Here is a 23,447-nt window from a genome sequence, read left to right as displayed (position 1 = left end):
CTCACCCTCCAGCCACCAAGAGCTAGTGCACCATTTGCACTTTGTCAACTCATAAGTAGCTGAAGAAAAGGTCTTTGGTTTCTCTACCAGGGGACATTGTGACAGTTTGGCAAAAATGACAGATGCAGGATATAACCGACCACAAGTGTAAAGCTTTCACAAACTAGAAGCTTCAAGTCTCAAGAGTAAAGCATAAATCTAGAAAAAAACACAAAGAAGATACGGTGGGTAGAAAGTGCTTGAGAGATCAACAACGTTTAGAAATGAACAATTGTGCATTGCTTCTTCAATATAGTCAAAATGATTATAGTTCAAGCAGCTGAGGGACCTATTCTGCCAAGATCCAAACATGGAAGACAGTTCAAACAAAGGGAGACATCAGGGCTCACTACAGAAAATACTTTGAAATAATCCTCAACTGAAACTATCCTCAGCTTGGATGTCTTCCAATTCCATTCCTTCATATGCCACCAAGCTCAGACTCAGTGTTGTCCCAGTTTGTAATAAAGGTAGTAAAAGCATTAAACATCTGAAAATCACACTGCCTCTGGAACAGATGAATGCTAGCCCCAATTCTGAAACATAGTAGAAATGTACTCCAGCAATGGCTGTACAACCTCACATCTCTCACCTAGGAGAGAAAATACATGCCGGGGATCGCAGGGATGCTAGTTGTGATTTTATTCAAGAAGGGAGCAATCCATGTGCAGTAGCTACACATAAATCTTCCTACTGTCTGCCTGGGGAAAACAAACATTGCAATATCCTCTTCAATCCCAAACTCAGAAGGTGAAGAGATCCTTCCAGAGTTGCAGCTCAGTTTCATCAAGAAACAGCAGATATGGTCTTCATTGGCTGGCACAGTCAAAAGCTCAGGAAAGGCTCAAAGTCTTGTACTTGGCCTTTTCAACCTCACAAAAGCCTGTAACAGTCGAACAAAAAGGCTTAAGGAAAATCTTCTTCAAACTCGCCCTCAAATTTGTCACCAGTCTGTTTTAATCCCGGATGACATGCTAGTCACACATTAATAGAACCATCATTAAACTTGTGAAGAATAGAATCAAACAAGGCTGTGTCATTGCACCAATACTCTTCATTTTTCTCACTCCAGCAAATTATCTACGTGCTGGTAGAAAATCTACAGGACGATACACCACTCAACACAAGCTGCCATCAGTCCAAAGCAAAAACCATCCCAACTTCAGTAAGCAGAAGATACTTGTCTGCACTCAAATTGTGCTCCAAGTTACTGTTGTCATTATCGCAGAGTTCTCTTTCATGTGAAAAAAGCTGCCTTTTAATAGCACCTGGAAAACTAAAGTTCTTTTCCAATTGATCCCCACAACAAACATCACATCCAGTGTGACAGAGAGATCCAGGAAATATGGATAGTTCCCTGTATCTTGACAAGAGTACTCCTGACAAAGGCAGTCAGGGATGAAGAACTTTATCTAAAATGTACTGACCCAACCTTCAGCAGACTAAGGAAGAGAAATTTAGGATAAAGGATCTCAAAACCCCAAGACAGAGGGGATAGCTTATTGGGTATCAGTGAGGAGAAAGCATGCCCGAAGCATCGATTCTCCTGCTCCTTGGATGCTGCCTGACCTGCTGCGCTTTTCCAGCAATACATTTTCAGCTCTGGGTATCAGTGACCCTTATATTCCAAAATGCTATGGAGAGGTGAACAATGTATAGCAGGGAAAGTATCTTTGCAAGATCCTCTAAATTTGGTGGGATGAAAGGCAGTCAAACAGCCACCAATATGCCCAGCATCAAAGCATTATTCACCCAAAATCACTTCTGTTGGGCTACACGTTTTTTGGTCTAAAATCCAACCACCCAAAGTAACAGCTCTACCTAGAGCAGTCATCATCACAAAGGACTCCAAAGAGGTCAACAATACAACTTCAGAATGTCATCAAAGTTTCCAAGAGAGCAAACATCCGCACTCAACTCATGGCACTCCTGGTTTGTTGAAAAAAGTGGAGGTGGTTTGTTCAGGTAGGCACTGAATAAATCTGAAGACTTTGTTGAGAACGTTCAGAGATAAAACTGATATCAGAGGGCACACAGCTACCAAGGATCAATTACGTTTCTTGGGGATTTGAAGCACAAGAAAGATGACTGAAGAAACATTATCTTCAACCAATAGAACAGAATAAGACACCTGTGCCCAGTCAACCAGGATCATTAACTAGTGTCTCAAATTAGTTCAAATGAAAAATACTGCTTTTGAGCATTATCCTTTTGCACTTGTTCTAAATATAATAAATTTTGTGAAGCACTTAAAACTTTTTCTTTTACATAGAATGGCTCTTTTTACTACTTAGGACCAGCAAATGTTTAGAATGGTTCTCTCAAACTTAGTCCACAATTGTAACTGAATCAGGTTCTGCATTTAAAGTTGAAGTGAATCCCAATATCTTCCAGGAGAAAATGAGTACTGCAGATGCTGGAGATCAGGGTCAAGACTGTGGTGTTGGAGAAGTACAGCAGGTCAGACAGCATCCGAGGAGCAGGAGAATTGACGTTTTGGGCAAAAGCCCTTCATCAGGAACAAGGCTTGAGAGTCAAGGGGGTGGAGAGATAAACGGGAGGGGGGTGGGGCTGGTGGGGAAGGTAGCTGAGAGTGCAGTAGGTACCGTCCCCCTGCCCTGCATCCCCCCCCCCCCCCCCCCCCATTTATCTCTCCAGCCCTTGGCTCACAAGCCTCATTCCTGATGAAAGGCTTTTGCCGAAAACATTGACTCTCCTGCTCCACAGATGCTGCTTAACCTGCTGTGTTTTTCTTGCACCACACACTCAACCATAATATCTTCCGCTTGTAAAATACAATCTCCAAGAAACGTTAACCTTATTTCTCTCTCTAGATACTGTCTAGACCTGTTGAGCATCTCCAGCATGTTGTTTTTGTTTTAGATTTCCAGCATCTGCATTATATTGCTTTTGACAGCTACCCATTCATTTCCCATAATTACTCAAGTGAAAATCCTGACTTATTTACGAGAATAATATTCAATGCAATCTGAAACATACCAATTTGAGAATTCAGTGTATGATAAGCTTTTGGTAGAGGAGCTCCAAACACCAGTCCTCGAAGTTTATCAATTTGTGGAGCTTTGTTTTGAAGGCCTCCAAACTTGCCATTGCTTCGAATTCTGTCCCCATCTCTGGTCAGCAAGGTAGGGCAATGGGTGATTTTCACAACCTAAAAATGGTATATTAAAGTGAAATTAAGCAAAATTTCAGAATCACAACTCACTTAAAAATGTAGAACAGTATTTCTAGCAAACTTCATTGAATTATATCTACAACTTAATTCTTAAGCAATGATCAATTTCATTACATAGCCTACTGTATTACACAGCACATTTTCACATGCCATGCAAAATTAATAACTAGGTCTCATGCACATTATGACTAGGTGCTGGAGTTTATCAGCTCCACTCTTTCACTGTCCCTTGGTCGATTACAACAAATATTTTTGATTTTTTTTTAAGCATGCAACTACTGTAATTCAATTAAAAGTAGATCAAAAATCAAGGAGCAAATTCATTACATTTGTTCTTAAGTGAAAGGAAGACGAGTTCTATTACCTGCTACCCTGAAAAATAGCAAAAATGCAACAAATGCAATAAATATTTTGAAGGAATAACAAGCGTTTGGACTAAAAATGAAACAGATGTACTGTGCTAGGAATTCTTTTGCAGCTGGTTTGCTAGTGCTGTTGGGAAAGAAGTTTAAACTAGTCCAGCAGCGGGTGGGGAGGCTATACATTAAACAGTAAAGGAACCAAAAACAGAGTAAGGCAAGCCTTGATTGCTTCTAATCCTCATCGTATTTATAAGTAAAACAGATGAGTTAAGAATGTGGAATAACACATGGAATGTGATAAGGTTGTCATCACATGGTTGTAGTTGAGGGAGAGGCAGGACTGGCAACTCAACATTAAGGTATAGGATCTTCAAGACAGTTAAGCATGTGTGTAAAATAGGAGGTGGTTTTGCATTATTAATTAAGGAGTCAATTACTGCAGTAAGGAGAGATGATATCTTGGAAGGGTCTCCAATGAGACTTTGTGGTTTGGGTTTGAAAATAAGAGGTTAGTCACATTGCTGACCCCAAACAAACAATCAACAGGTAAGAGCTGCAGAGATAGATAATCGGCTGAGGTATGAGATTAGAATATTAGGAATTGTGCAATGCTGGACCTAATTTTGGGGAACAAAGGAAACACAAGGTGTTTGAGGTGGTAGTAAGGCAGCATTTTAGTGATAACGACCACATACAGTACAATCAATTTTATTATGGGAAAAGAAAATGATGCTCTGCAAAAATCAGGGTTTTCAATTGGGAAAAGGCAGGATCTGACCAAAAACGACTAGGAACAGCTATTTCGAGGTAAATGAACAGCAAAAAGAGTAGGCTGGGGGGGTAGGAGTGCTCAAAAAGGAAATGGGGAAAGCACGTGCCCAACATGTTCAATTAGGGTGTCATACAGGAGCAACAAGCTCAGAGAACCCCTGGATGTCTCGGAATATTCAGGACTGCACGGGAGGGAGAGGGACCTTTAGTGGCTGCAAAGGAAGCAAATCAATAGAGGCTCTATTTGAGTATATAAAGTGCAGGAAGAAACTTAAAGCCATTAGGAAATCGAAGAAGAGGTATGAATAAACACTGGTGGCAAAATCAAGGAGAATCCCAAGACATCCTGTAAATACATTAAAGGGAAAGAGTATAACCAGGGAACTGATATGATTACAAAGGGAGCATTGCATGTGTGGAAGGAGGGGGTAAAGTGTGAACTTCACTTCAATCAGGAGGAGAATGATGATGATGATGTAGGTACAGAATTTGAAGACTGGATCAGAAGGTCTTGATTATATTGACATAGGGAGTAAGGCAGCATTGGAGGCTTGAACAGGTTTAAAAGTGGAATCCCCAATTCCACTCTGCTATTGTGGGGGGGGGGGGGGGGGGCGGCAGAGAAGAAACTGGGTATTTTCACCCAAATTTTTAATTCCTTTGGACACAGGGGCGATACCAGAGGACTGCAGTATAGCTAATATAGTTTTACACTTAAAGAGGGATGACAGAGATAAACAGAGAATTATAGACCAGTGAGCCACACATCAGTGGGAGGGAATCTACTGGAGAAAATTCCAAATCTGCATGGTTTGATCAGGGATAGTCAGCAAGGCTTTGAAGAGGGACTGCTTGCATAACAAATTTGATAGATTTCTTTTTGAGGTGTGTGTAGATGAGGGCAGTGCATTTGATAGACTGTGTTTTTCTGACAAGGTCCCACTTTGGAGACTGATAAAGAAGGTAAAAACATACAGAATTCAGGACAGCTTGGCAAGATGAATCCAAAATTGACTTAGTGGCAGGAGACAGAGGGTGATGACAGAAGGCTATTTGAGAGATCAGAAGCCAATGTCCAATGAAGGACTACAGATTTCCGTGATTAGATGAGAATGTGGAAGGGGAGGGGGTTGCTTATCCGCAGATCCCTGAAAGCAGTAAGTCACTGGTTAATAAAGGTAGTTAAGGTGGCATACGGGACTCTTGATTTCGACTTTGCAGGACTTTGGATAGGACACAGTTGAAGAACTGTCCACAGTTCTGGTTGCCACAATATAGGAAGCATGTAGTTTCACAAGAGGGGGCAAAGAGGAAATTAACCAGGCTGCTGTCAAGATTGAAATATTTTAGCTATGAAGAGAGGCTGGATGGTGTCAGGTTGCTTTCTTCAGAGAAGAAAAAGCTGAGGCTGAACTGAGGTGCATAAGATTAAAACAGGCATGGATAGAATGCACAGGAAATAGCCATTCCCCTTAGCTCAAGGACCAATAAAAAGGCAAGTACAATTCTAAGGTGAAGGGCAGGAGGTTCAGAGGGGATTTGAGGAAAAGAAATTTTCCATAGGGTACACTTTTTATGGGGTGGTAGAAATGGGAAATCACAACTTTTACAAAAGTACATGGATGAGTACTTAAAATGTCATAACATCCAAGGCTATAGGCAAAGCGCTAGAAAGTGAGAATGAGTGTAGACAGGTTGGTGCAGAGCCGATGGGCCTTTTCTGCATTACATAACTGAGATGTTTGATAACATGTCATGCTGGGGCGGCACAGGGGCTCAGTGGTTGCCTCACAGACCTGTGTTCAATTCCAGCCTCGGATGACTATCTGTTTGGAGTTTGCAAGTTCTCCCATTGTCTGCATTGATTTCCTCTGGGTGCTCCAGTTTCCTCCCATGGTCCAAAGATGTGCAGTTTAGGTGAATTGGCCATGCTAAATTGTCTATAGTGTTCAGGGATAAGTAGGCTTAGTAGGGAAATGTCGAGCAATAGGGTAGGGGAGTGGGTCTGGGTGGGATACTCTTAGGAGAGCTGGAGTGGACTTGTTGGGCCAAATGGCCTGTTTCTACACTGTACGGATTCTATGAAATTTTGTGAAATAAAAGTTCATTGTCCAAAAAAGGAGACAATAATGCAGGGCTAACATATTAGAAGATAGAAAATTGGCTGGCTGGCAGAAAACAACATAAACATGATCAGAAATTAAAATAACTAATCACAAATTGGTTTTTCTCCAATTATAAGGATGTGTCAAATGGAATGCTATAGTGACAAGATTTGGGGCCCTTTTCAATTTATAACAATAACTTCAATGAGGGGAGTGAAGGCATGATAGGCAATTTTGCAGTTGCTTCAAAGATAGGTAGAAAAATATGGCGTAAACAGGAAATAAGGAGATTGCAGACATATACATAGACTGTTGTAGTTTTGTTCGCCGAGCTGGGAATTTGTGTTGCAGACGTTTCGTCCCCTGTCTAGGTGACATCCTCAGTGCTTGGGAGCCTCCTGCGAAGTGCTTCTGTGATCTTTCCTCCGGCATTTGTAATGGTTTGAACCGCTTCCGGTTGTCAGTTCCAGCTGTCCGCTGCAGTGGTCAATATATTGGGTCCAGGTCGACGTGCTTATTGATTGAATCGGTGGATGAGTGGATGGGAACATCACAGAAGCGCTTCACACGAGGCTCCCAAGCACTGAGGATGTCACCTAGACAGGGGACAAAACGTCTGCAACAAATTCCCAGCTCGGCGAACAGAACCACAACAATGAGCACCCGAGCTACAACTCTTCTCACAAACTTTGGGCAAAAAAATCTGGCACATGAAATACAGAGGAACCTCAAATTATCCAGCATTCGATAATCCAAACATCGAATTATCCAGCAAGATTGCAAGGTCCCAGTGCTTGGCTTAACTATATTATCCAGAATTTGATTAACCAAACTAACTACTTCCCGCCTGTGTCCTTTGGATAATCGAGGTTCCTCTGTATTATGTGAAGTTGTTCACTTTGGAAGGAGGAATGCAAAAGTGAGTATAATTTCAGATAAGTTGACAAAACTCCAAGGTGCAGAGGCATCTAGGCATTATACAGTGAATTAAAATTAGTATGCAATTACACCAAGTGATTAAGGTGGTTAAATGAAATGTTATCTGCATTGCAAGATTAATTTAATATAAAAATAAAGATGCTATGCGTCATTTATACAGGGCATTTAGTGAGACCACATCCCAAATATTGTGTGTAATTTTATTCTCCACATTAAAGAAAAGATGCAAATAGACAATAGGGGCAGGAATAGGCCATTCAGCCCTTTGAGCCTGCACTGCCATTCAATATGATCATGGCTGATCATTCCTAATCAGTATCCGCTTCCTGCCTTATCTCCATAACCCTTGATTCCACTATCTTTGAGAGCTCTATCCAACTCTTTCTTAAATGAATGCAGAGACTGGGCCTCCACTGCCCTCTGGGGCAGAGCATTCCATACAGCCACCACTCTCTGGGTGAAGAAGTTTCTCCTCATCTCTGTCCTAAATGGTCTACTCCGTATTTTTAAGCTGTGTCCTCTGGTTCGGCACTCACCCATCAGCGGAAACATGTTTCCTGCTGCCAGAGTGTCCAATCCTTTCATAATCTTATATATCTCAATGAGATCCCCTCTCAGTCTTCTAAACTTAAGGGTATACAAGCTCAGTCGCTTCAGTCTTTCAGTGTAATCCCTTTATTCCAGGAATTGACCTCGTGAACCTACGCTACACTCCCTCAATAGCCAGAATGTCTTTCCTCAAATTTGGAGACCAGAACTGCACACAGTACTCCAGGTGTGGTCTCACCAGGGCCCTGTACATCTGCAGAAGCACCTCTTTGTTTCTATACTCAATTCCTCTTGTTATGAAGGCCAGCATGAAATGCACTGAAGGCAATTCATAATATGTATCAAAGAACATCCTAGACTGATCAAGTTGTCTTATAAAAATAGATTGGACAGATGATTTATTTCCACTGGAGTTAAGAGAAAAGAGGGGTCACTTGATTGAATTATATAATATCCTGAACAGTATTAACAAGGTGGCTATGGAAAGAATATTTCTTTTTTTGGTTAAATCCAGAACTGGGAGAAGCCATTTAAAAACTGACAGTTGCCTTTCAGGACTTTAGAACTCTTTACTTCACAAGGCTTTGAAGCTAGGATCACTGGATATTTTTAGAACGAAGGTAGTTGGAGTCCTTTGCCTAACAAAAACCGAAGTTCAGAGATAGATGGGAATGTGGAGTTCACAACTCAAATCAGTCATTACCCTACTGAATGACAGAGGGGTTTTGAAGGGCTGAATGGCCTACATTCGCTTCCCATTCATATATGTTTGTATGTATACCAAAAAGCATAGGAAATAAAGCTAAAAATATGGTAGGGGATGTCTGTTCAGTACAGACAAGAACGAAAAGGCAATTGCCATTTATAGCTCCTAGAGACTTCAAACTGCAGGAATAACTCAAGTCCTAACTGGTCAGCTGCTTTTTCTTGACATGACAATTTTACAGATCTTGCAAGGTCTCAACAGAGTGGTTGTTCCAAACTGCTTTTGCACCAAGTACTAACTTTTAAGGAGAGGGATGCAGAAAAGAACTATCAATATCCTTGCTGTTATCCGCCAGTGTTGCTTTCTGCTGCTCAAAGGCAGCTATTGTTACACGGTTTCTTTGCAGATTCTGATGCCAATATCATTGCTCAATTCCAAATTGCTTAGTTGTAGACAACCTTTCATCTCTCAATATATGAAGTTATCACACAAGTGCGAATTAATAGGAGGCAAGGATCATAGTTTCCTGATGTGTCAACAAGTTTCAGTGACTCTTGATAAAAACGTTAATTTTGATACAGCCAGTTGTGTATTCTGTATGGGCTCCCTAGACTTGCCTCTATCTGTGGGTAGGTGATCATAGCAAAATTTTGTTTAATATTTGTCCTTTTTAAAACCATTTATCTTTTCCATGAAAGGTCTCAGGTATAATAATCAGAAGATGGACATTAATAGTCTTTTCCTTTAAACTAGAATGATAAAAACAGAGAATAATCAAAAAAACAAGAATGTACCTCTTTTCTATACTGATTGGCAGCATTTAAGTCATCTAGAATAATTGTATCTCCAAGAAGCATCCCGAACACTGAAATATAAAAATTCCATTCTAAGAAAATAATCTTGCCCACAAATTAAAAAGCTTACACGCTGCATAATTCAATATAACAAATTAAACTGGAAAGCTGGGTTTTCCCATGGTATGATCACTATTAAGACATGCATTGCAACAACTTTTCAAAACCTGATCCTCTTATAAAATCTCAATATATGTTGACTAACGTCCTCCACAGTAAGAAAGTTGTTAGTAGCTTCTTGTTCAAAAGTAACATTAGCTCAGAAACATTTGTCTCTTAAATTAAGTCCTCAAGAGTCTACTCAATTTCTCAGTCTGAAAATCAACCTTGGAAAATGCAGTTTATTATAACCAGATTTGATTATCTTATATACAGGACCAAATTTCAACTTGCAAAATTCCTTGTGTGTCTACATACGGTGACAAAAATCTGTGCACTCTGAGGTTTACCAAATATAACATTCAGATGTTATGAAAGGAGGTTGAGAAAAACTATTTCAATGAAAGTGATATATCAGAAACAATGTACAATACGCTAAAACACTAAAACTAATTATCACCTTTATAAACAATATCAAAGGACATTAGAAAGATTGCAACACAGCTCATTTACGCTTGCTAAAAGCCACAGATGTTCATATCCAGGGAGCCTGAAGGGTGTACGGTGAATAGGCAGGGGGAACTGTAGTGCTGAGGACAACAGGTAGATAGATGACGGTGCTGCAGGGTGGATGAACTTAGTTACCATGGCATCATAATACAAGAGGTCATTCAAGTGGAGTTGTGAGAAGGAATACAGGTGGACAGCACAGCATGGGGATCGACATTCGCAGCAAAGAGCACAAGACCATCTGGCTGAGTTGCGTGTCAGGGTTTAGAACATCTGCTCAGAACTGGACAGTAACTATAGGGAGTGAATTAGCCATTTAGTTTAAGGAATAGGTCAATAGAGATATAATGGCAGACAGTTAAGGAGGTATTTCAGAATACAGAGATAGATTCCCATGATCCATATTTAACCAGAAAGGTTAAAGATAACATCAAACTAAAAGAAAAACAGAATTGTGAAAAGACAGGTGTAAGATTAGAAGACTGGGTAGAAAATTAAAAAAAAAGTAAAGACGAATGACCAAAAAATAAAGACCTTAAATTTAGAGAGCAAGATATAGTTAGCCAGAAATATAAAAACAAATAGAGAGTTATAGAGATGTACAGCATGGAAACAGACCCTTTGGTCCAACCAGTCCATGCCGACCAGATATCCCAACCCAATCTAGTCACACCTGCCAGAGTTTCTAGAAATATTTAAAGAAAATCAGACTAGACAATAACAGAAAGTAGGGAAACATCTGATGCACTGACCAGCTTTCATTACAGGAGAGAAAAGTAACATCACAGAAGCAGGAATAAATCAGAAAATGCAAAGGAGGGAGGTACTTGGAGAAATCAGAATCACCAGAGAAGTGACACTGAGTAGAATGTTGTAGTAAAATCTTGGAATATTTTTCAGGGAGAGGAAGAATGATTCTTGTTAAACAAGTAGATGAAAAGGTTATCATGGGCAGGCAGGAACACGAAGTCCCAGTCAGGCCAGCCATTATCTTATTGAGCAGGCAAAGGAGGTTTGAGTGACTGAATGTCCGACTACTGCTCCTAATTTACACTTGGAAGTATGCAGCACCCTTTTTAATATAGTAGGAATCATTGTTTAGAAATTTGGCCTGATAAGTTAATGATAAAAATTCTCTCTATTTTTTAGCAAATTCTGTACCACCAAGAAACAATTTTAACAAATACATTCTTTATCGTTTTAGACATGGTTAGGATCAAGACTTTACCTGTGTGACACTGCTCCACATTTTCAGAAAAAATAAGCAGTTCCCGGGCAAATATTGGATTCCCCTCAGGCTTGAAATGACATTTTCCATTTCGCATGTGAGGTAAAGGCCTATAATTTAAAATGGATCATGAGCCCCTTGATCTCTAAACAAAATTTAGAAAACATTCACCAAGGTCATATTCAAAATCAATTTAAAAAACCTTGATGCATACAGTGTATCTTTTCACATTTCTTCTCATGATAGGAGGTAAAGCTGGGTTATATTGGCTGAGAATTTTTAAATACTGTACCTTGTCTTCAAGCATTTATAACTCCTTGAATATTGCCAACCATATTGGAAAGTATGCATATTGAATTACATAGAAAATACATTGTACAATAACAGATCATTCAGCCTAACCAGTCATAGCTGACATTTGTGTTCCTCTTTTATTCTCCTTCAGTCCTTCGTGTCCTAAATATCAGCATAACCTCTATTCCCTTTCCACAGGCTTGTTTGAGGGGAGGGTAAATATTATTCAGCTCAAACTCCTCGTTCATGACAGCAATTTATACACTTCCACCACTCTCTAGGTCTGTTGTGAACTTTGCATTTAGTTTCTTTTACAATTATTGCTCTAGTTTTGCTTTTCAATTTCTCTGCACTTATTGTACATATATATGGCAACAATTTTGAATTCCTCTCTGGCTACAGGAGAGGTACCCAAGACAGTCAATGTAATACAATCATTCAAAAAAGTTGGGAGGACATAGAAGGGAGGAGAGAGAGAGGTGTGGCAGAGAGGGGAGTAGGGTGAGGTGTAGAGGGGAAGGAATAAGTCAGAAAACTACAGGTCCCTCAGTCCATGCTCAGGGGTTCAGAAACTACTGGCAACAATTCTGTGTAATATAACTAATCTGCACTTGAAAAGACAGGGATGCAAAAAAAACCGGTCAGCACAGCTTTGTTAAGGGGAGGTCATGTCTGACTGACTTGATTGGATTTTTCAAAGAGGTTACCAGGTGAAGGCAAATGTCTTGCACGGGAGACAGATAGAGAAGGTGAGAGACGAGGTAACGCAAGGAAATCCGGTTAATTGATCAGAACTGACTAAGTGGCAGGACGGATGATGGTCGAGGGATGATTGTGAGACTGGAAGCCTGTATCCAATGCTGGTCCATAGGAATCAATATTGGGAGCTTTGTTGCCTATATACGATTTAGACTTCAATGTCAGAAAGTTGGTTAGTAAGTTCACAGATGAGAGAGATTGGTGGGGTGGTAAATAGTGAGGAGGACCTTAGACTACTTTAGGATATAGATGGACTGATCAGTAGCAAATGGAATTAGATCCACAAGCACAAGATGATGGACTTAACAAGTGAAACAAAGTGAAGGAATATATGATGAATGCATTCCCTATCCTTAACCCTATCACTGGACGCTGAGAAACAGAGAGGATCACAGGGACCTTGGTGTGCGTGACTACTGGTTCCTTAGGGTAGTGGGACAGTTGGATAAAGTGGCTCAGAAGACATTTGGATACTTGCTTTTATTAGCTGAGGCAGAGTGTTTATGCTGGAACTGTACATAACATTGGCTAGACCACAAATTGTGTGCAGTTCTGGAATTCACATTTTAGGATGTGAATGCTGTTTGACCTTCTATGCTTTTCCAGTGCCACACCTTTCGACTCTGATCTCCAGCAACTACAGTTCTCACTTTCTTCTGATGTTTGTTTCAGTTCTCCTCAGTGCAGACTAACTACCCCAAACTTGGGTTAATAAGTAGCAAGTACCATGTGGGCGGCACGGTGGCACAGTTTGTGGGCGGCACGGTGGCACAGTGGTTAGCACTGCTGCCTCACAGCGCCTGTAGACCCGGGTTCATTTCCCGACTCAGGCGACTGACTGTGTGGAGTTTGCACGTTCTCCCCGTGTCTGCGTGGGTTTCCTCCGGGTGCTCCGGTTTCCTCCCACAGTCCAAAGATGTGCGGGTCAGGTGAATTGGCCAAGCTAAATTGCCCGTAGTGTTAGGTAAGGGGTAAATGTAGGGGTATGGGTGGGTTGCGCTTCGGCGGGTCGGTGTGGACTTGTTGGGCCGAAGGGCCTGTTTCCACACTGTAAGTCTAGTCTAATCTAATCTACCATCTCTAGTTTGCCAAGTGCTGCACATAACCATCTCTATTAAGAGGAAATCTGAACACTGCCAATTGGTATTCAATGGCATTACCATTGCTGAATTCCCACCACTGAGAAGAATCATCACTGGGGAGGGCTGGTAAATACCTTGGTTTAGATCAAAGTGGTGCTGGAAAAGCACAGCAGGTCAGGCAGCATCCGAGGAGCAGGAAAATCGATGTTTTGGGCAAAAGCCCTTCATCAGGAATGGAAATACCTTGGCTACATAAGGAAGTCAGAAACTCAGAATTCTGTGCCAACTAACTCACCTTCTGACTCCCAAAGCTTTCTACTACTTACAAGGTAGAAGTCAGGCTTGTGACGGAACATTCACCATTTGCTTGGATGAATTCAGCTCCACAAAAATAACAAAAATAAACTTGACACCATCCAAACAAGGAAACCTTCTTGATTAGCATTCCATCTACTATTATTCAATCTTTTCCTCCACTGGAAAACAGCAATGCCCAACAGTCACAAAATACACTGCAACTTGCCAAGTCTTCTGCGGCAGCATTTTCTAAAGCCTCAGAGTCCAGTTCTTAAGCAATCAAACACAGCAAATGCATGAGAATAGAACTATCTTCAAGTTCCCCTCTAAGGAGCACATTCCTGATTTGGAACTGTATTGCTGACTGGCATTGGGCCAAACTCCTGCAGCTCTCTTCTAAGCAGTACCACACTACACCAGCTCACCATCACTTCTCAAAAGCAATAAATTAAGTATCGGCAATAATGATTACTTTCCTAGAATGAATAAAGTAAGCAACTAGTCTCATATGTAAACTTAAAGGTTGCGCTGTTGTTCAAAGCCTAATCTAGTTAATACATTAACAATGAAGTGACCACTGCTATTTGTGGGATTCCACTTTCCACTGTTCTTCACCACATTATGGACAAGGCTGTACTGTATTCATAAGCAGTTCTATTCACAGTTCATTAAGATTTGCAGCCAACTGACAGGAACTTCAAAATTTTGTAAATGCAAAATAATTTTGGAAAAGTTTAGGAAATATTCAGTAGGACAGACAGTTTGTGGGTTGGAACAGTTAACATTTTAGGTGGATGACCTTTCAATAGATTGGCATGATATTCAGGATACCATGCAATGCTTTAAGCTCCTTATTTTTGTGACTGTTTCTAAAAGGAGTGATAAGAAGCCAAATTTTAAAAAAAAATTCGAAGAGACAAATTGAATATTGCTACAAGTGTCACTCCTTGACATTTGTCCTGATTTTAGTTTGGGTACTTGCAAGTGACTGTCTTTTATTTAAGTTAGGTTTAGTCAGAGTGGAACTTTAAATGGTTTTGTACCTTTTAGCATCTGGAAGATTTTTTCTGTATATGGAATCTAGTGGTAGTACTTGTTGGCGCCCCTGACTTTCATCGAAGATACGGCGAGCAGCATCAGTGGTTAAAGTAACCACGCAGTCCATGTCGCTAGCCATATGCCAAGAGATTACCCTGGCCACCTCATCATCCTCTATCATTGCCAAGTGTGCAATCTGTAATCAAGACATATTTGTTTTGAGTTGAGAACTTCCTGCATCACAAACTGAAAGAATACATAACGGGAAAGAAATAGGAGTGTTATAAAAGGAAATATCATATTGAAAGATAAGTTTTTTTGTGAGAGAAGTATAAGAATAAGAATGAGAACAGCAAAGAACTGGAATAACAGAATGAGTAACCAAAATTACACCCTTTAGTTGGATGATTAATACAGCATGCTAATTTGCATTCTATCATTGTAAACTGGCTTTAACTTTGATGCTGAATGTCGTAGGTCAATAGTCCCCAAATTAAATATTTAATAAACAATTAAGCAGAAATTGGAGAAACTTTGCAGATCTAGTGGCATCTGTGGAAGAAAGCAGAGTTAATGTTTCCAGTCTGGGGACTTTCAGATGTTCTCAAAAATATTTCTGCTTTTCTCCACAGATGTTGCGAGACCAATTGACCTTCTGCAGCATTTCATTTGTTTCAAAACTCCAGCACCCAAAAGTTCTTTGTTTTATAAGTAAAAACAAGAAATATAATTTTGTTTAGCTTTACGTACTACTAGAACAGTCGTAACTTGATTATCAAATGGCTATGAGCAGGGAGACTGTGGAACAAGATGAGAAGTAGTACAAATGAGAACTTATGGCATTTCCACAAGAATACATCAAGCAGATTGAATTAATACTAAAATTGAAATGTTTCAGGTCTGGGCAAAGTCTTAATAGTGTAGAGAAAAAAAGACTACAAAATTATTAGTACAGATTAGCTTCCAATGAACTTATTTACATTAACCATACCTTTCCTAAAACGTCTGCACTGTTTCTGGTGTAATTAGACAGAGAACATGTTCTTCTGGGTAGTTTTAATATTCTCTCTCTTTCGAGTTTCATCTGCTTCAGAACAGTATCAATGCCTTGGGTCTATATTATAGAACAAAAAATAGTAATATTCAAAGAATTTCTGTGGTTAAAGGTCAAGTTGCAAGGATAATTGATATACTTAAAAGCAAATTACTGTCAAATAAGCATGTTTGTAAATAAATATGTACACTAAAGAACATTACACAACCTAAAACATTCTTAGAACAAATGGAAACAATTCAAATGTAAATAATATATTTAATTCCAAAAATTCTTGAGTAATACTAACTTCAGAAAAGATTTTAACCAGGATGCTGCTGGGAATGGAGGGTTTGAGTTATAAGAATAGGCTAGGATCTTTTTCCACTTGAGGGTAGGAGGTTGAGGAGTGACCTGAGAGATTAATAAAATCACGAGGGACACAAAGGTCTTTTCCCTATGTTGTGTGTTTGGGGGTGGGGAAGAGGAGGGAAAAACAAAACAAGGTGGGCATACTTTTAAGGCGAGGGAAAGATAGATTTAGAGGGTCTTGAGGGGCACCTTTTTCACATAAGAGTACGGTCCATATGCGGAATGAACTGCCAGAAGAAGTGGTAGATGCAAGTAGTTATAACATTTAAAACATTTGGATAGGTACATGAATAGGAAAAGTTGACGAGGATATGGGCCAAATACAGCCAAGTGTGACTAATTTAGTTTGGGAAACTTGGTCAGCATGGGCGAGTTGGACTGGAGGGTTTGTTTCTATATGTATGACTCCATAAAAGTTATACAAAGTTTATACATCATAATTGTTAACCACCTTTAAAATTAATATTTTTGCTAATTTAAAATCACAATCCCTTCAGTGCAGAAAGCTGATCAGTCCTGATCCTCCAAAGAACATCCCCCACACACGCAACCCTCTATCATTATAACCCCACATTTACCATGGCTAATCCACCTGGCCTGCACATCCCTAAGCACTATGGACAATTCTGCATTGCCAATACACCTATTCTACACATCTTTGGACTGTGAAAATGAACCAGAGCAGAGTGGTGGAATCTCACGCAAACACGAGGAGGACCTCCACACAATCACCAAAGCTGGAATTGAACCTGGGTCTCGAGCACTGTGCAGCAGTACTAATCACTGAGCCACTGTCGTGCCCTTAACCAAAGTGTAGAATGTGAGTATTCTCCAAATGTAAAGCAATGCCAGAAAGTTGAGACAATAAATAAATTAGTTGGAAAAAAAATCACAATTATTTGAAACCTTATTAAAATACAGCAACATAAGATCCAAATGAAGTAAAATCTAACAACTAGCATGTTATAAGCATCATCTATAAGCTCATTAATCAGTAATTCCCATCTGCAAGACAGATTCCACAAACTCTTTAAATTGTAAGTTATACTGAATACCTACATTTTGTTGCTGTGGCTCTTATGATTACAAAGGTGAGGCAACCAAGTTGTTGAAAAACATGCAAGTGAATGGTTATAAATTAACTTTTCATGATGAATACTTTTGATTTTATACTTTTTGCCAGTCTTTCTCCCAGTCTTTAGGAGATAATCACAATTGTTTCTGCACATCATGCTTGCACCAGCTCTTCCTGATGAAGGGCTTTTGCCCGAAACGTCGAATTTCCTGTTCCTTGGATGCTGCCTGACCTGCTGCGCTTTAACCAGCAACACATTTTCTGCACCAGTTCTTCAAACAAGTATCATTACCTAGTGCCAACCTCTGTTTTTTCTCCATATACGACATGACAACTATTATTTTAGCAACTGTTTTTGCTCTATACTGGACTAACTATAAAGGGTAGATATGTGTTTTAATACTAAGAACAGCCTTCAGAGCAACAGCAAGGTGATGCTTTAGATTTGTGTAAAAACACAGAAACTACACAATTGCCATTTATTTGCTTGCTGAAAATCTAGAGATCTACACACAGTACTTACATCCAGGGTCTATGAAAAGGTAATGCTGTACATCTCCAAATAATTTTCAGAAGTCAAAAGATAATTTTGTTTGGGTTCACACTTTTCACATTCAGGAGGAAACTCCTTTGTTGAAAAGGCAGTTCAACAACTCAAAAAATTATCTTGGAATTTCAAAAGGAGGTAAAACTGATCTAAGAACATCCACATCATGCTGCTGTATTTTCAACTGTGTAGATCAAAAGAGGAAAAATAAACTTTGGCTAGATAAAGTATTTGCAGATTTGCATTTTGCTTGTAGCTCTTCAGACTTCCAATAACACTCTATATTTGTAACAGCTGTATGTGGATGCTAGTACTTCATTTAATATTTACAGATCGAGGATTATCAAACCGCTTCAGGATTGGTCATATGTACACAAAACAAATATGCAAGGCAACTTACAGTTGAAACTTCTGCGATATTTATCTTTTGCTTTTGAAGTTCATTTCTTAGGTGAGCTTCTTTTGCTGTAGCTTCATGTGCCTGACCTAAATATTTGAGATTGCAATTTCAGTACTTGATCTGGTAAACCTTTAGTTGTTCCTGCTCCAAATCACATTTAAAAAGATTATTTGCATTGGTAAACCATTTGAATGATGTCAATGAATGCCTGTCTTCTGTCCAGTATAGTCAAATTACATGATGATCTATTGAAGGAGTCAAATTAACACTCAATGTTTCAATTGAATTTATTGTATTTGAAACAGAGAAGGGAATAGCCAGGATTTTGAATAAACCTCTAGGCTTACTTATTGTATCACGTACCAGTTCTCAGTTATCTCTAATCATCAAAACTATTAATGTTAATATAAATTAACATTAATATTTCTTCAAGTTCCTTCAGATATTCAGCCTGATGGAATACCTGACAGTTACATATCCTATGATGTTTAGTGCCAGCCAACATGGTTGAAATAAATGCAGATATTTACACAAATTAATTCTCAAAAACTTTACAATTTGCAATATGTGATCTATAGATTAACAGACTTCATAAATACGCATTATGTTTTCAGAAGCATACTAGCGCCCAGATATATTTTAAAAAAAATGTCATTGCTATTGCCCATCCTTAATTGCCTTTGAAAATGACAAGATCTAAGAGACTGGCCTAGAATTAATGCCATTGTTCAGAATTTGTATAAGAGTGAAAAAGAACGGCAACAATAATCAGATGCTAATTTAACACACTTAAGTTAAAAGGTCTATTTTAAGACCATTTCCAATCACCTGAGACTGTACTTTAATGGTTGGCTCAGTGAGGAGCTCAAGAATTATCCACCTGCAAGTTGTATATTCAATTTTTGTTTAGCAGCAAGAATCAAAGGGACGTTAATGTGTATGTTTATAATATCCCTTAAGGTAGGGCAGGTAGATAAAGTGCTTAAGGCAGCACATGGAATATCTGCCTTTTGAGTTTTAGAACAGGGTGGTTACGCTAGAACTGTATTAAAAAAAATGATTTTACTAGAGTATTGCATTCAATTCTGGAATCCATATCAGAGGGATGTGACTGCATTGCAGAGGGTGCAGAAATTTACCAGAACGTTGCCTGGACGAGACCTTTTTGATTATGAGGAAAGGTTGGATTGACTGAGGTTGTTTGCCATGGAGCAGAGGGGATATGATTGAGATGAATAAAATTATGAGGGGTATAGATGGGTGGAAGGAACCTCCCCTCTTGGTGGTGGGATCAGTGACCAATCATTGTAGATTTAAGGTAAAGGGCAGGAGGTTTAGAGGTTACAGAATTTGAGAATAGCTGTACAGAAATGGCATTTGACTTTTTACACTCATCATATACTCGGCTCTTTTAGACATCAAATAATCAAAACAAGAAGAAAACAAATGGTTTATAGTGTGGTTTTCTTTAGTAATCTATTATACTTGGCTATATAAATTGTTGTCAGTACCAAATCATTCCAAGTCATGCAAGAACAGGATATGGGCAAAGCTTCCTCCATTCTGATGTACTATATTTCTTTATGCTAATTTCAGAATAGCTGTACAGAAATGGCATTTGACTTTTTACACTCATCATATACTTGGCTCTTCAGCGATTTTGGATTTGGGAAGATCTATGCTGCAGTTTAGCACCAAAATTGGATGGAACACCTAAATTTATTTTTAGTGCCAATCTATACAAAGGGGAGACTTTACAACTATATAAAAAAAAGACAAAAAATCAGAACATGCACATGTTGGGATGGGGTATGCACGAAACAGTAACTGATAAGACAGCTCCAATTTACTGTGGTAATGATAGCAAAACCATTCAATGTTCTTTACTTTTCAAACTACACTTTAATAACAAACCCCATGGAAAGCTTAAATGAGTCCTAATTTCAACCAAGTAGAAATCATTAATTAAATCCAAATCTCATGAAAGATTTAAATTTGTCATTCCTGTGGAATATATGGGATTTCTTTAAGTTCATGGGAATCCCATCTGTATGTTACAAACTTTACATCTTAGTAAGATATTAACAAGCGAAGGAAAATTTTGCCTTGCTGTCTGAGAATACTACAATATGATTGGCTGCTTGCACTGTTTGATGATATCACCTGCTAGATTTCTGGAGATTCCCCTAGATACCACATTCAAACCAACAATAGGAAAGAGGAAATACACAAGCAGAAATTCATACATCTTTGTGGGCAACTTTCTTTGAGATTGGGGGCCAGTACTACGGCTTTTCCAATATCCGTAAAATCCAGGTCAATCTTTGTAATGCAAGGTTAATATTTTAGGTATAACCTAGCTTCAGTTAAGAAGTGATAATATTAAAGTTTGTGCGAAGATTTGTAGCTCGGGTGCTCGTTGTTGTGGTTCTGTTCGCCGAGCTGGAAGTTTTTGTTGCAAACGTTTCGTCCCCTGGCTAGGCGACATCATCAGTGCTTTGGAGCCTCCTGCGAAGCATTTCTTTGATGTTTCTTCCGGTATTTATCTTCACTATAAATACCGGAAGAAACATCAAAGAAGCACTTCGCAGGAGGCTCCAAAGCACTGATGATGTCGCCTAGCCAGGGGACGAAACGTTTGCAACAAAAACTTCCAGCTCGGCGAACAGAACCACAACAGTGATAATATTAGTACAAATTATTCCATATGAAGCAATATCATTCAGCCAACACATTGAATATTATATGTTCATTTTGGAGTACTTTCAGGATACAGGCAGTCACTGTTAGGAAAAGATGCTGAGGTCATTTTAATAAAAAAAAGCAATGAAACAGCATGTTACATTTATAACATTGAAATTGGTCTCATTTACAAGTGGATTAAATTTGATCTGTTGGAAACATTTCTCATTTTCAGTTGTTACATCTCACTGCTTTGAAGTAATTCAACTGACCTCCAGTTGCTAGTACACTTCTATATACAATAATTGACACTTGCAGTGCTCATCTTTCAAATAAAGAGATCAACTTTCTTCATATGCAAATTTATGAATGACAAATATAAATCTATATATAATGTAGCTTACACTTCATTTCACTGATTAGTTGATTGGTGGTGTCAAATAAACTCCTGTATGCAATAATGGATAGGGAGAGTTGATCCTTCTCTTTCGTCAAAGTTGTCATCTGTTGCTGTTTCTTAAAATCTGTGAAGAAAAATATTGCCACCTATTTCAATATGCCAAATTGAGTCTCATTTCAAGGGTGGATTGCATTTTTTAAAAAAAACAGAATTATGTTTCTCAATTTTGGATCAACCTTTTGCTGATTCTGTCAATCAATTAGAAGACATGCATTTCAAGAACAGATAGAAATGCCACTAATACCATTATTTAGCAGTAAACATTGTTACTTGGACCTTAGTAAAGCCTTTGATGAGGTTGTGCTTGGTAAACTAACTAGTAAAGTTAGATCACATGGGATTCAGGTTGAGCTTGCCAACTGGATACAAAATTGAATTAACCACAGGAGACAGTGATGGGTGCAGAGTTGTTTTTCCGACTGGAGGCTTGTGACCAGCAGTGTTCCATGGGGATAGGTGCCGGGTCCACTTTTGTTTATCGTTTATATAAATGATTTAGAGGAGAATATAGAAGGCATGGTAAATTAGTTTGTAGATGAGCAAGACTGGTGGTAAAGTGGACAATGAAGAAGGTCATCTAAGATTACGAAGGGATCTTGATCAGTTGGGTCAATGAGCTCAAGAGTGATAGATGGTGTTTAATTTGCATAAATGCAAGGTATTGTATTTTGGTAAACAAAACAGGACTTAAAAGTAGGGCCTTGGGTAGAGTAGAACAGAGAGATCTAATGATTCAAATACATAACTCCTTGACGTTTGCATTATATATAGGTAGGGAACGCATTTAGCACACTTGCCTTTATTGCTCAGACCTTTGAGTATAGGAATTGGAATGTTATTTTAAGGTTGTACAGAAAGCGAGTAAGGTCTCTTCTAGAGTACAGTGTGCAGTTCTAGTTGTCCTATTACAGAAAGGGTATCATTACTCTGGAGAGGGCTCAGAAAAGATTTACCAGGATTTTGCCGGGAATGGAGGGTTTTTGTTATAAGGAAAGGCTGGATAAAAGAACAAAAGAGAAGTACAGCACAGGAACAGTTTATTTGGCCCTCCAAGCCTGTGCTGATCATCATGCCCTAACTAAACTAAAAAAAATTCTACCCTTATTTGGCCTATATTCCCTCCTTATTCATGCAACCATCCAGATACCTCTTAAATATCACCTGCTTCCACCTCCTCTTCAAGCAGTATGTTTAGGCTCTTATCATCCACTGCTTGCAAAACTTGTTTTGCACATCTCCCTTAAACTTTCTCCTTTTCACTTTGAACCAGTGCCTCCTTGTAAATGAAACTTCAACCTTGGGGGAAAAAGCAGCTGACTGTCTGTCCTATCCATTCCTCTCAATGTTGTAAACCTCTGTCAGGTCTCCTCACAGTTGCCTTCTTTCCAGTGAAAACAATCCCAGTCGTTTTAGTCTTTCCTCATAGCCAATGCCTTTGAGACAAGGCAACATCCTGGTGAACCTTCTCTGCACTATCTCAGAAGCTTCCAAGTCCTTCTGATTTTGTGGTAACCAAAACTGTACACAACACCCCAAATGCGGCCTAACAAGGGTTTTATATAGCTGCAACATGGGATAGGCTGGGAATTTGACTGGAGCATAGGAGTTTGAAGGGTAACTTTATAGAGGTTTATAAAATCGTCATGGGTATAGATAAGGTGAATGGCAGAGGGCATTTTTTTTTAAGGTAAGAGGAGAAAGATTTTACAAAGACACGAGGGTCTTTTTTTCTTATATACAGTGAATGATGAGTGTATGGAATGAACTTCAAGAGAAAGTAATGAATGTAAGTACAGTTACAATGTTTAGAAGACATTTAGATAAGTATATGAATAAGAAATGTTTGGAGGGATATTGACCAAGCACAGGCAGGTAGGACTAGTTTAGTTTGTGATTATAGTTGCCATAGTCTGGTTGTACCAAAGGGTCTGTTTCCGTACTGTATGACTCAAAGTTAAATTTTGGATAAATTATACTTTTAACCATTTGCATCGGTAATCATAAGCAACAAGTAAATTCCTTTTTTAAAAAAGATGCTACCTTTCAGATA

General features: G+C 39.0%; 1 protein-coding gene across 2 annotated transcripts in view; it reads right to left on the bottom strand.

Annotated features, from left to right (window-relative positions):
* Positions 1-23,447, bottom strand: part of smchd1 (structural maintenance of chromosomes flexible hinge domain containing 1) — a 124,375-nt gene that overhangs the window by 4,289 nt on the left and 96,639 nt on the right. For both annotated transcript variants that reach the window (XM_060823603.1, XM_060823604.1), the window contains exons 39-45: positions 21,342-21,461; positions 18,256-18,341; positions 15,820-15,942; positions 14,834-15,024; positions 11,359-11,468; positions 9,462-9,532; positions 3,040-3,211 (exon numbers count right to left, since the gene is read on the bottom strand). In XM_060823603.1, coding sequence (XP_060679586.1) covers positions 3,040-3,211; positions 9,462-9,532; positions 11,359-11,468; positions 14,834-15,024; positions 15,820-15,942; positions 18,256-18,341; positions 21,342-21,461 — 873 coding nt within the window. The remainder of the gene's footprint in view (positions 1-3,039; positions 3,212-9,461; positions 9,533-11,358; positions 11,469-14,833; positions 15,025-15,819; positions 15,943-18,255; positions 18,342-21,341; positions 21,462-23,447) is intronic.

The sequence above is a fragment of the Hemiscyllium ocellatum genome, chromosome 4 (genome assembly GCF_020745735.1).
Source record: "Hemiscyllium ocellatum isolate sHemOce1 chromosome 4, sHemOce1.pat.X.cur, whole genome shotgun sequence".
Classification (NCBI taxonomy): Eukaryota; Metazoa; Chordata; class Chondrichthyes; order Orectolobiformes; family Hemiscylliidae; genus Hemiscyllium; species Hemiscyllium ocellatum.
This window is presented reverse-complemented; position numbering and strand designations above follow the sequence as displayed.